This window comes from Montipora capricornis, chromosome 4, assembly GCF_036669925.1.
Source record: "Montipora capricornis isolate CH-2021 chromosome 4, ASM3666992v2, whole genome shotgun sequence".
Lineage (NCBI taxonomy): Eukaryota > Metazoa > Cnidaria > Anthozoa > Scleractinia > Acroporidae > Montipora > Montipora capricornis.
The window spans coordinates 48343137-48355636 of NC_090886.1; the positions used below are offsets into that span (position 1 = coordinate 48343137).

General features: G+C 40.4%; 1 protein-coding gene across 3 annotated transcripts in view; it reads right to left on the bottom strand.

Moving 5' to 3' along the window:
• Nucleotides 1-402: 402 nt before the first annotated feature.
• The window catches only part of LOC138047220 (ankyrin repeat domain-containing protein 66-like), a 22391-nt gene continuing 10293 nt past the window's right edge, over nt 403-12500 (bottom strand). Inside the window, exons 3-5 of one of the 3 annotated variants that reach the window (XM_068893972.1) lie at nt 12424-12500; nt 10191-10328; nt 403-3269 (exon numbers count right to left, since the gene is read on the bottom strand). The exon at nt 12424-12500 is cut by the window's right edge and continues 152 nt beyond it. In XM_068893972.1, coding sequence (XP_068750073.1) covers nt 10193-10328; nt 12424-12500 — 213 coding nt within the window. In that variant the 3' untranslated portion in view covers nt 403-3269; nt 10191-10192. The other 2 variants (XM_068893970.1, XM_068893971.1) reach the window with 2 other exon arrangements.

The window sequence follows — 12500 nt, forward strand, 5'->3', positions numbered from 1 at the left end:
TGTTTATGCAGATCATGTGACGGTGAGAGCTAACAGAATTGACGCCCGAATAGTGGATAGCACAACAAAATCTGTCATCTTGCTGGATATGAGCTGTCCTTGGATGAACAACAGGGAGATCAAGAGCTGCGAGAAGACTGAAAAGTATGCCCCATTGCGACTGGAATTGAAGAGGCAGTTTCCTGGATATCAAGTGAAGCAGTTTAACATCGTAATGGACGTGTTAGGAGGATATAGTGAGGAACTGGAGAGCACCATCCGAAGTCTTGTAGGAGTTAAAAGGGGTAGAGAAGTATTGTTGAAAATGCAGAAGGTCGTTTTGTCTGAAAGTCTGAACATTGCGAGATTTTTCAAAGTGTTAACATAAGTAGATACTAACCACCGTCACAGACAACAGAACAATTATTTAGGATGAAAATAATCTTTATTTTTTTTTGCAAGTAGAATGGTTTTAGAAGCTTTAATATTATTGTTTTAATAGGTCTGAAGATATTCATTTTACATTTCTACCTTTTCAAGAATCGAAGCTAACCTTTGTAATTCGTTTATATATAGATATATGTACGTAGATACGAACTTTTAAGACATTCTGGTTATTTTTACAGCCTTTAGGTTACGCAATAGCACCCTATTGAGCTATGTGCTAAGCTAGCATAGGAACGTTTATACTGCTAAATAATAATAATAATAATAATAATAATAATAATAGAGCGAGTTTCAATTGAGTGTCGTAAAACCAAAACCAAAGTAATTACTTTGGCCAATCAAAAAGGACTGAGACAATCTGGCAAACCAATCAAAACTCGAAGTAATTACACGTAGCCGACACAAAGCGCGGGAAAATGTGCACGCGTGAGCCACGATTGGTTTTGGTTTCACTTCTGATTGGATGAAAAAATGGCGCGAGAATTTTGAACCAGTCACTGAGTGAAGTAATCATAAACCAAAGTAATTATCTAATTACTTTCGACACTCAACTGAAAACCGCTCTAATAATAATAATAATAATAATAATAATAATAATAATAATAATAATAATAATAATAATAATAATAATCTCTACACTCTATAGCACTGGTGGAACAAGTGTGTTTTAACTTTCGAGTGATTCAGAATTCTTGATGTCTACCGGTAGTGCATTATAAAGTCTAGGGGAACTGGCAGCAAACGATCTGTCCCCGTAAAGCTCAGTTTTAGGTACAACAAGAAGCATTTGACAGGAAGATCTAAGTGCACGAGAAGGCTTATACAAAGTCAATAGTTCAGAAATGTAATCGGGAGCTTGATTGTTAAGAGCTTTATAAGTTAGCATCAAAATCTTAAAATCAATTCTGAACTTTACAGGCAACTAGTGTAGTTAGTGTAGTTGCTGTAATATGGGTGACATATGTTCATTCTTTGCAGCACCAACAATAAGCCTCGCAAACCATTAGAGGTGCACCAGATGAGAATGTCCTTCAAAACAAGCTTCAAACTTACATAGAACGGCAGGACGATCATCAGACAAGCCCAAGGACACATTACTGTAAGCGGTCACTCTCTTTTTCTTTTGTTTACTCTCTCTCTCTCTTAAGCGGACACACCACGTATAATAATTGACTCTTGGAACGGCACGGAAACTTGTTGGAAGCCTAGCGGCATTTTCTAACTGACAAGGAAACAAGCTGCTAGGCCAGGCAATTACCAAGGTCAATGATATTTTAGTAGGCAGTCAACCATAACTGACTATTTCTCCAAACTGTTACAGGACCAAGCAAACCTTCACTAGACGCCGATAGTACCTTCTTCGTTAATGTTTGGATGTTTTTTTTAACACCAAAGTTAAATGTATAGACAGCAGCAACAATTCAATCCCGTTAAAGTTCTTATTGAATATGAATATACAAGGGTTACACTGTATGTTTCGTTTTTTTTTTCCGAGTTTTAACATTTAACTTCAATAAAGACTTTCAGTTGCCATGTTTAGCTACCCAATAAAACATGTACAATTGTCACCCGCTCTTTGGTGTCCGCGAATTTGAATAATTCTCGTAAGCGGGCAGCTCTACTAACGGACACGTTTTCCAATCTAAAAGCTATCCCTGTACGGTGGTCAATTTACATTATCAACTCCGTTGTGTACTACTTCCCCACCAACGCAGCACAAAAAACCTCTTTAGAAACTACCTCCTTTATTAACTTTTTCCAATCCCCGAGGGTGTTCGCTTACGAGAGAGTTGCTTGTCCTTAAAAATCTAAAACATCCTGCTCTACAACGCCCTTCACAGCTCAAAACGTTTTGATGAAATAGTTCACACGTATAAATTTTTCCAAGACCTTGATATCAATTCAAAAATTTTGTTGCTCTTCAGCAACTGTGATCCTTTCGACTGCAGATCAGTTGCCCGGGGGAGGGAACTTGGGTCACTTTTTCGCTGGCTATGTGACGCTGGCCTGTCAGAACCCCAACACCTTTATAGTTTATTTTATGGCCAATTATAGACCCCATCTGAGTCATTCTTGGGTAAATATAATTCTAGCGACTCCAACTTAGTCACCTGCTGTTTATGAATAAACCTTACATAAAGCCTTTTAATTGTAATTTCAAACGGAATGTAACGCGACTAGTAATTATTAAATCAACAGCGCCACAGTTCTTTCTGTAAGAAACAACTCTTTTTATCGAGAATCTTTCCATTTGTAAATAGCACTAGCCAGAATTTTCTTACCCCCAAAACACCGACAATTTGCGACCCCATTCTAGTAGCTCTGACGGGAACTCTGTTGAAAATGCAACCCCATTTTAGTCAATCCAGTCGTGAAAATGCGACCCCATCCTGCGGCACATCTCCATTAGCCCACAAAAAGGAAGTACGTGAAGTAAGTTCTACGTGCATACACTTTGGGTTATCCTTTAAAAAAGTATATGACCATTTCCCATGATCCATATCGAGCTTTCAGTTTTCTAAATTAACGATAACAAGAAATTCAGAGCAAATTAGGAATTAACGATAATCATTAATTAAGAAGTAGAGAATGTGTTGTGCGGGAAAGTAACATATGGGCTATGGCGTTCACTACAACGAAACTTGAGCTTTTAAAAATGCTGAGTTTTGTAGTAGTTAACGCCATAGTCCTCGCAAAGCTGTCAGCTGCATGATACGCTATGCATTTCTTTTTCATATTTCTTCAACAACACACGCGGTCGGAATGTTCCTTTTACTTCCACACGATTGTGAATCTGCGTTCTTTTCTGTCCGCTTCACCACTGAAGACCAAGACACCGCGCTCTGAAAGAAAAGACTTATTTAAGTCCCCCACAGAATATCACTGCTGAAGAATAATTAGGTCGTAGCTAGATTAATTAGGCGCAAGCTTTGATTTTAAAATGTTTAGCTTTGTCGTGAAATAAAAAAATATTGTTCCCGAGCAGCTAGCGGTGTGGTGGTCAAGTGGTTAGGCGACGGGTCAATCAATATTCCCAGGTTCGAGTCCTATGTCCACAAATATGCCCACTTTCCATAATCCATATCAAGCTTTCAGTCTTCTAAATGAACGACAATCATAAATTTAGAGTAAATTACGATTCACAGGTAGAGAACGGTTTGATTACTTTTAGGTTCGGTCAAAATGTTCCCGTTTCTTGTTAGCTCCTAGTTGATCACCCTCAAGAAACGTTACCTCTGTAAAAGTTACTTTAAGAACTATGGCGCTTTTGATTTAATATTTACAAGTTGCGTTACATTCCGTTTGAAATTACAATTAAAAGGCTTTATGTATAGTTTATTCATAAACAGAACGTGACTAAGTTGGAGTCGCTAAAATTACATTTACCCAAAACTGACTTAAGCCCGGTTTACACTACAGAAAATTTTCGGCAAGGCTCGTGTGAAATTGGCACGGGCGCCCAAAAAGAGCTCGGCAAACTTTGTTTACACTACACCATTTTTACCGTATCAAAAATACCTTGCCAAAATTTTTGGGCCTGGGTAAGTTCTCTTGTAGACATGCGCAGTTCAATTATAATCAAGAACGTCCGCGTGATTTTGGTGGAGAATGAGCAGCCATCTTGAAATATACGCAAAAAAACCGCTAGCCTATATGAATTAAGGCTCAAATTTGGCCCCTTTAAAGTGTTTACACTACTTGTTCTATCCGAACCGTTCCTATTTTTTCAGCACCCGTACCATTTTTACCCGTGCTCGGACTACCTTGCCGATGGTTCCAGCACGGGTAAAAATTTTGGTTCGGCACGGATGAAATTTGGTACTGACAGGTTGTTTACACTGCAAATTTTATCCGAGCCGAACCTTTTTCTTTTTGGGACCCGTGGCAAAAAATTTCTGTAGTGTAAACCGGGCTTTAGATAGGGTCTACAATTGGCAATCAAATAAACTATAAAGGGGTAGAGGTTCTGCGAGACCAACACAGCCGGCAAAAGTTGACCCTGGCTATGTGTGCTGCTGGCCTCTCATAACCCATACCCATTTAGAGTTTATTTTATGGCCAATTATAGACCCCACCTTAGTCATTTTTGGGTAAATGCAATTTTAGGGACTCCAACTTAGTCACTTCCTGTTTATGAATAAACCTTACATAAAGCCTTTTAATTGTAATTTCAAAGGGAATGGAACGCGACAGTTCTTTCTGTAACAACTTTTTTCATCGCGAATCTTCCCATTTTCAAATGGCACTAGCCAGAACTTTCTAGCCCCCAAAATCCCGACAATTTGCAACCCCATTCTAGCAACTCTGTCGGGAACTCTGTTGAAAATGCAACCCCATTTTAGTCAATCCAGTTATGGAACAAAATGAAAATGCCTAAATAAATTGTTGTTGTCGTTGTTGTTGTTGCTTAAGATCAAACCACACCATTTATCCATTTATTACGATTTCTCTACAAATTAACACTCAGAGGCCAAGTATGGGAGATGGAGGGTCCTCTTGATTAGCTCCGAGTGATAATACAACATTATCATGCAAATAGTGTTTAACATATTGTCCCTGAGCAGCTAACGGTGTAGTGGTCCAGTGATTAGGCGAAGGGTTAAATCAACATTCCCAGGTTCGAGTTCTACGCCCATACAGTTTGGGTTATCCTTTAAAAAAGCATATGACCATTTCCCATAATCCGTATCGAGCTTTCAGTCCTCTTAATTAACGATAACAAGAAATTCAGAGCAAATTAGGAATTAACGATAATTGTTAATTAAGAAACAGAGAATGTGTTGTGCGGGAAAGTAACAGATAGGCTACGGCGTTCACTACAACAACAACTTGAGCTTTTAAAAACCTCAGTTTTGTAGTAGTTTACGCCATAGCCCTCGCAAAGCTGTCAGCTGCATGACGCGCTATGCATTTCTTTTCTTATTTCTTCAACAACACACGCGGTCGGAACGTTCCTTTTCCTTCCACACGATTGTGAATCTGCGTTCTTTTCTGCCGCTTCACCACTGAAGACCAAGACACTGCGCTCTAAAAGAAAAGATTTAATTAAATGTCTCCCACAGAATATCATTGCTGAAGACTAATTAGGCCGTAGCTAGCCGGATTAATTAGGCGCAAGCTTGGATTTTAAAATGTTTCGCTTTGTCGTGAAGTTTAATAACAGACTTTTTAAAGTGTCTAATATTGTTAGTTGCCGAGTGATAAAATATTGTTTCCGAGCAGCGAGCGGTGTGGTGGTCAAGTGGTTAGGCGACGGGTCAACCAATATTCCCAGCTTCGAGTTCTATGTCCACACATATGCCCACTTTGCATAATCCATATCAAGCTTTCTTTCTTCTAAATGAACGACAATAATAAATTACGATTCAGAGGTAGAAAACGGTTTGATTACTTTTAGGTTCGGTCAACCTGTTCCCGTTCCCTGTCAGTTCCCTTGTTAATCACCCTGAAGAAACGTTACCTCTCTAAAAGTTACTTTGAGAACTATAGCGCTGTTGATTTAATATTTACTAGTCACATTAAATTCCGTTTGAAATTACAATTAAAAAGGCTTTATGTAAGGTTTATGCCTAAACAGAAGTGACTAAGCTGGGGTCGCTAAAATTACATTTACCCAAACGTTACTAAGATAAGGTCTTTAATTGGCAATAAAATAAACTATAAAGGGATAGGGAGTTCTGACAGCCCAGCGGCTTGCCATAGAGCAGTTGCTTGGGTAACCTGTCATCATCCATTCTTACCAAGTGGCCTGCGCATCGTAGCTGCCCTTGTTTAACCATACTCTCCGTCGAGGGGCAGCCTAATTTAGAAAGGATATCCAGGTTTGTTACACCGTCTTGCCATGTTACATGGAGGATTTTACGCAAGCAGCATTGGTGAAAGGACTCTAGCTGCTTGATATGCCGAGCATATGTGGTCCAGCTTTCCGAGCCATAAAGTAGGGTGTTAGTGACTACAGCCTTGGTAGACAGCTATCTTAGTTGATATTGTGCTGTTGTGGATATTCCATACACGAGTGTACAACCTCCCGAAGGAGGCACTCGCCTTGGAAATACGATTTGAGACCTCGCGATCTAATTGTCCATCCTCAGAGAGGACGCTCCCGAGATATGTAAAGGCATCAGTGTGATTCAGCTTACAGTCATCTACAAAGATCTTCAATTAAGGCAGTACCTTTCTGGCCTGGAGGTGGTTGAAACAGGACTTCTGTTTTCTGAGAACTTATGGTTGAGACCAAAGTTCTTTGCTGCAGAGAAAAAATGATTCATTAATCTTTGCAGATGATCCTCAGTGTTTGCGAAGACGCCAGAGTCATCAGCACAAAGCAAATCGCGAACAAGTTGAAGATGAACTTTTGTTTTAGCTTGAAGTCGCCTGATATTGAAGATGCCACCATCTGTCCTAAAACGGATCACCATTCCCTTCAGCTGAACTTGCAAGAGCCTCATCCAACATTGCAGCCAAAAACAGGGTAACGAGAATACAAGCAATTACGCATCCTTGTTTAACAGCAGTCGTTACACAGAAACGCTCAGAGGAGTTCCCATTGATACACACACGGGCGTGCATAAAAGTATGCAGTTGCTTTAAGACATTTATGAACTTAGATGCTAAGCCTTGCTTTGCAAGGATGTTCCAGAGCACCCCTTGGTACCATATCAAAGGCCTTTGTTAAGTCGATGAAAGCAGCATACAGCCCAATGTTCTGCTCAATGCACTTTTCTTGTAATTGACCTGCAGAGAATATAATATCAACAGTACCACGATTGCTCCTAAAGCCACACTGAGATTCAGATACTACTTTGTCTATAACATTTGTGGCTAGGCGGGACTGCATCATGCACCTTTGCAAGGATTTTGCCAGTAGTGGAGAGTGGAGATATGCCACGATAACTACTGCAGTCAGCACGGTTTTCGTTTCCTTTGTAGAGAGTCACTATCTCAGCATCTTTAAAGTTGGTCTGGTACATCTTCGTCTCTCCAACTTTGCGTCAGCAGACTGTGTAGTCTGTCAAGGAGCAATTGACCACCATGCTTGAAAATTTCGACTGGAATACCATCTTCACCTGCAGCTTTCCCATTTTGAAGAATGCTTACTGCTTTTATGACTTCCACCCTGGTAGGCAGAGCAGAAAGGCTATTAAGAATAGGATTTTGATCTATGCTAACAGCACTGGCTGTAGAGGGGCCGATTTAGTAATACACTGAAGTGTTCTAACCAGCGTTTGAGGATGTCTTCATGATTGGTAACCAGGGTTTGGCCATCAGAAGATAGCAAAGGCCCTACACCGCGACTAGAGGGACCATAAAGCTCATTTATTGCACGATAAAACATTCTAGAGTCCTTCCCATCGACATAGTACCGGATTTGGCGTGCCTTGTTTAACAACCAGTAGTTTTTGAGTTACCGAGTCATTTTTTGAAGTGAAGACCGTGAAGATGCGAACTCAGACTTGGTGGCTTTAGTGTTACGGCTTAGCATGTTAAGGCCACTAGGAAAGGTACTACTCCTCCATTGATCCTTGACCCCTTGTTATAAACCTTACATAAAGCCTTTTAATTGTAATTTCAAACGAAATGTAACGCGACTAGTAAATATTAAATCAACAGCGCTGCAGTTCTTTGTGTAACAAACAACTTTTTTTTATCGTGAATCTTTCCATTTTTAAATCTCACTAGCCAGAATTAGGAATTAACGATAATTACTAATTAAGAAGCAGAGAATGTGTTGTGCGGGAAAGTAACAGATGGGCTATTGCGTTCACTACAACAAAACTTGAGCTTTTAAAAAGCTCAGTTATGTAGTAGTTTACGCCATAGCCCTCGCAAAGCTGTCAGCTGCATCATGATACGCTATGCACTTCTTTTTCATATTTCTTCAACAACACACGCTGTCGGAAAATTCCTTTTACTTCCACACGATTGTGAATCTGCGTTCTTTTATGCCCGCTTCACCACTGAAGACCAAGACACCGCGCTCTAAAAGAAAAGACTTAATTAAATGTCTCCCACAGAATATCATTGCTGAAGACTAATTAGGCCGTAGCTAGATTAACTAGGCGCAAGCTTTGATTTTAAAATGTTTAGCTTTGTCGTGAAATTTAGTAACCGACTTTTTTAAGTGTCTAATATTGTTAGTTGCCGAGTGATAAGATATTGTTCCCGAGCAGCTAGCGGTGTGGTGGTCAAGTGGTTAGGCGACGGGTCAACCAATATTACCAGGTTCGAATCCTATGTCCACACATATGCCCACTTTCCATAATCCATATCAAGCTTTTCGTCTTCTAAATTAACGACAATAATAAATTTAGAGCAAATTACGATTCAGAGGTAGAGAACGGTTTGATTACTTTTAGGTTCGGTCAAACTGTTCCCGTTCCTTGTAGGTTCCTAGTTGATCACCCTCAAGAAACGTTACCTCTGTAAAAGTTACTTTAAGAACTATAGCGCTTTTGATTTAATATTTACAAGTCGCGTTACATTCCGTTTGAAATTACAATTAAAAGGCTTTATGTAAAGTTTATTCATAAACAGGAAGTGACTAAGTTGGAGTCACGCGACCAGTAAATATTAAATCAACAGCGCTAGAGTTCTTTCCGTAACAACTTTTTCCATCGGGAATCTTCTTATTTTTAAATCGCACTGACTGCGACCCCATTCTAGTAACTCTGTCGGGAACTCTGTTCAAAATGCAACCCCATTTTAGTCAATCCAGTCATGGAAAAAATGGAAATGCCTAAATAAATTGTTGCTGTCGTTGTTGTTGTTGTTAAAGATAAAACCACAGCATTTATCCATTTATTAAGATTTCACTACAAATTATATGAGGTTAAACGAAGTTTAACCAAGTAACCAACTAGGAGCGACTGCAGCCAATTGGTCAATGGTTGTAGTATACTGGCGCATGCGTGGAATACCTCGTACTTTGGGCTGTATTGCTTATTTATCAGTGTGGCGGGAAGTAGGAGCATTGTGTGTGGAGCGTTTAGCGGTTTTTGTTCCCTCTCTCCCCACCCTCTGCTTTCCACTGTGTATCAGTGTGACGGGTGCCCATTCTTTTCGGGGGCGTGGGGGCTCATGGCTGGGTTGTCAGGTTTTGCCAGCCGTCGGTGCAGTCTCCATCTTGGAGCTGGCTGCCAATAGTGGAAGCTCCAGGATGTTTCGGGCACCTAACCTCCAAAGAGCGACGATGTTGTTTACACTCATAAGCCAAGTATGGGAGATGGAGGGTCCTCTTGAGTGATAATACGGCATTATCAAATAGTGTTTAAAATATTGTCCCAGAGGAACTAATGGCGTAGTGGTCAAGTGATTAGGCGAAGGGTTAATCAACATTCCCAGGTTCGAGTTCTACGTCCATACACTTTTGGTTATCCTTTAAAAAAGTATATGACTATTTCCCATAATCCGTATCGAGCTTTCAGTCTTCTAAATTAACGATAACAGGAAATTCAGAGCAGATTAGGAATTAACGATAATCATTAATTAAGAAGTAGAGAATGTGTTGTGCGGGAAAGTAACAGATGGGCTACGGCGTTCACTACAACGAAACTTGAGCTTTTAAAAAAGCTGAGTTTTGTTGTAGTTAACGCCAAAGTCCTCGCAAAGCTGTCAGCTATGCATTTCTTTTTCATATTTCTTCAACAACACACATGATCGTGAAACTGCGCTATCGCGCGACATACGCGAGCTTAGCTCAGACAACTGAGCATTTTTCACTATCACCCCCGCAATCCTCAATCATGACTAAAAAAGGAACCAACCCTCAGCTGGCGATATCTCCGAGTTTCTCCTTTATGTTTTCCACGCCTTTTTCGGCCACGATTCTTGAAATCTTCCTGGTGTTGGTGCGAAATTTGTCACGGACAATGTGTTGCCTCTGGACCGAGGATTCTTCAGCACTGAAAAAAGAAGCCGCAAAGTTAAAAAAAAAAAAGATGGGTACCTTTACCAATGGAGTAAATTCGAATCAAAGAAACTCTGAGAATATTTTCTCCTGAAAATGGCTTTGGTAATCCAATGAACCAATCAGTACAAAGCACAAATTCATTCAGCGGGCACTAGATGCCTAAAACACGTGATCGGAATTCAGAATACTGCTAGTTGGTTTTCCTGTCGCCTTTGGTTCGCTGAAAAATATAGCAGGAGACCTTTAAGCCATTCACTGCGCGTAGAAACGAAATATAACCTCGGGTAATCACGAAAATAATTTAAACACTCATATGTAAGCCGTTCTGTAACGACATAACTAGACCATACATTAAGAGTGGCAAGGGATTACACGTCAAGCGGTAAAATGTGGATCACTCAATCAAGATTAATCCACGGTTTACTCTTCTGTAATACCTTATTTCTTGTTCCCAGACCCCATCGTTTCTCTTAGCCGGCGGGGCCTTTGCACGAGAAAACGAAAGGGCTCTGCACGCAATTCTTCAAATTGCAAAGTACTTAAGTACGCAGAAGAGGATAGTAAACGGGAGTATGCGGAAGAGGAAGATGACGTTGTGGGTTGGAAATCGAGTCAGGGTGGCTCCCAAAGGGAGTTGAAGGTGGCTACAGCAAGGGACAGTGCAGAGCACGGGGCAAGTGGCCAGTCAATACCACCTCTAACGGAACCTCGCGGAACCTCGCAGATCGATGCCTGCCCGAACGTTTACATGGAAAACATTTACAAAAACTTTGAGGCACACTAAAATATCAAGGGGGAGGTGTAGTGTCCAGGTCTCCTATCCCCATGAGACCTGAGGAGTGTTTTAAATGTTTAATAGATTTACAAAATAGATTTAACAAGCGAGTGTAAGAGTGGACCAGGAATATAACGTGTGTAAACATATTGAGTGAACTTATCCATTAAAGAGATTTACGTCGAACACTACACGTACACATAGGAGTTGCAGTCCCATATTCTAGGACTTCCGGAGTTCATATATGAGTCGTCAATAGTACTAAACGTGGAGGAGTTCAGAAGGATTACATTCAGAAGAGTCTCCATGTGAAGCTTTGAGTGGCCTTAACTTAGAAAATGATTGTGTCCCTTTGTGTCCAACAGAAAGAAGCAGTAAGTAACATCGTAGTTTTAACTTACACACTATGATAACTTTACCGGCCGGCTTGGTGTTAGCTGACTCCATCTCGCCATATCGACCATTTTACTTCCTGTTCAAGCTTTAATTGTTCGGAAGGTAGCCAATAAAAAATTTTGAATTTCCTGTGTCTCCAGAGCTCTTCGTTTTCTCGTGCGAAGGCCTCGCCGGCTAAGAGAAACTATGGGATCTGGGAACAAGAATGTTTCTCCTGCAGCTCTATTACTTCAACATGATCTTTTCTCCAAATTAACTATCACCGTTAATTTCTAACTTGCTTTGAATTTACAGTACTATCATCGTTAATTTAGGACACTGTGCCCCGGCCGGGACTTAAGGTGGCAGAGAAATAAGGAAAATGAAAATCACATCCGTAGATTGGATTTGAACCTGGAGTTTCAACTCTATAAGTACCGCTTCTTTCCTCTTCACCACTGAAGATCTAGACACCGCGCTCTCAAATGAAAGACTTATTTTAAGTCTCCCCATAGAACATCATTGCTGAAGAGTACTCAGGCAGTAGATAGATTCATTAGGCTTAAGCTTTGATTTTAAAATGTTTAACTTTGTCGTGAAGTTTGGTAACCGACCTTTTTAAGTGTTTAATATTGTTTGTTGCCGAGTGATAAAATATTGTTACCGAGCAGCTAGCGGTGTGGTGGTCAAGTGGTTAGGCGAAGGGTCAACCAACATTTCCAGGTTCGAGTCCTATGTCCACACATATGCCCACTTTCCATAATCAATATCAAGCTTTAAGTCTTCTATTAAAATTAACGGTAATAGTAAGTTTAGAGCAAATTACGAATTAATGCGTTAATTCAGAAGTAGAGAATGAGTTAATCACTTTTGTGTTCGGTCCAACCGTTCCCGTTCCTTGTTAGTTCCCTAGTTGATCACCCTCAAGAAACGTTACCTCTGTAAAAGTTCAACGCAGGCCGCATGTCCGTAGATCTCAGCCACTCGTTTAGGCATATCACCCGAGTTATCAGG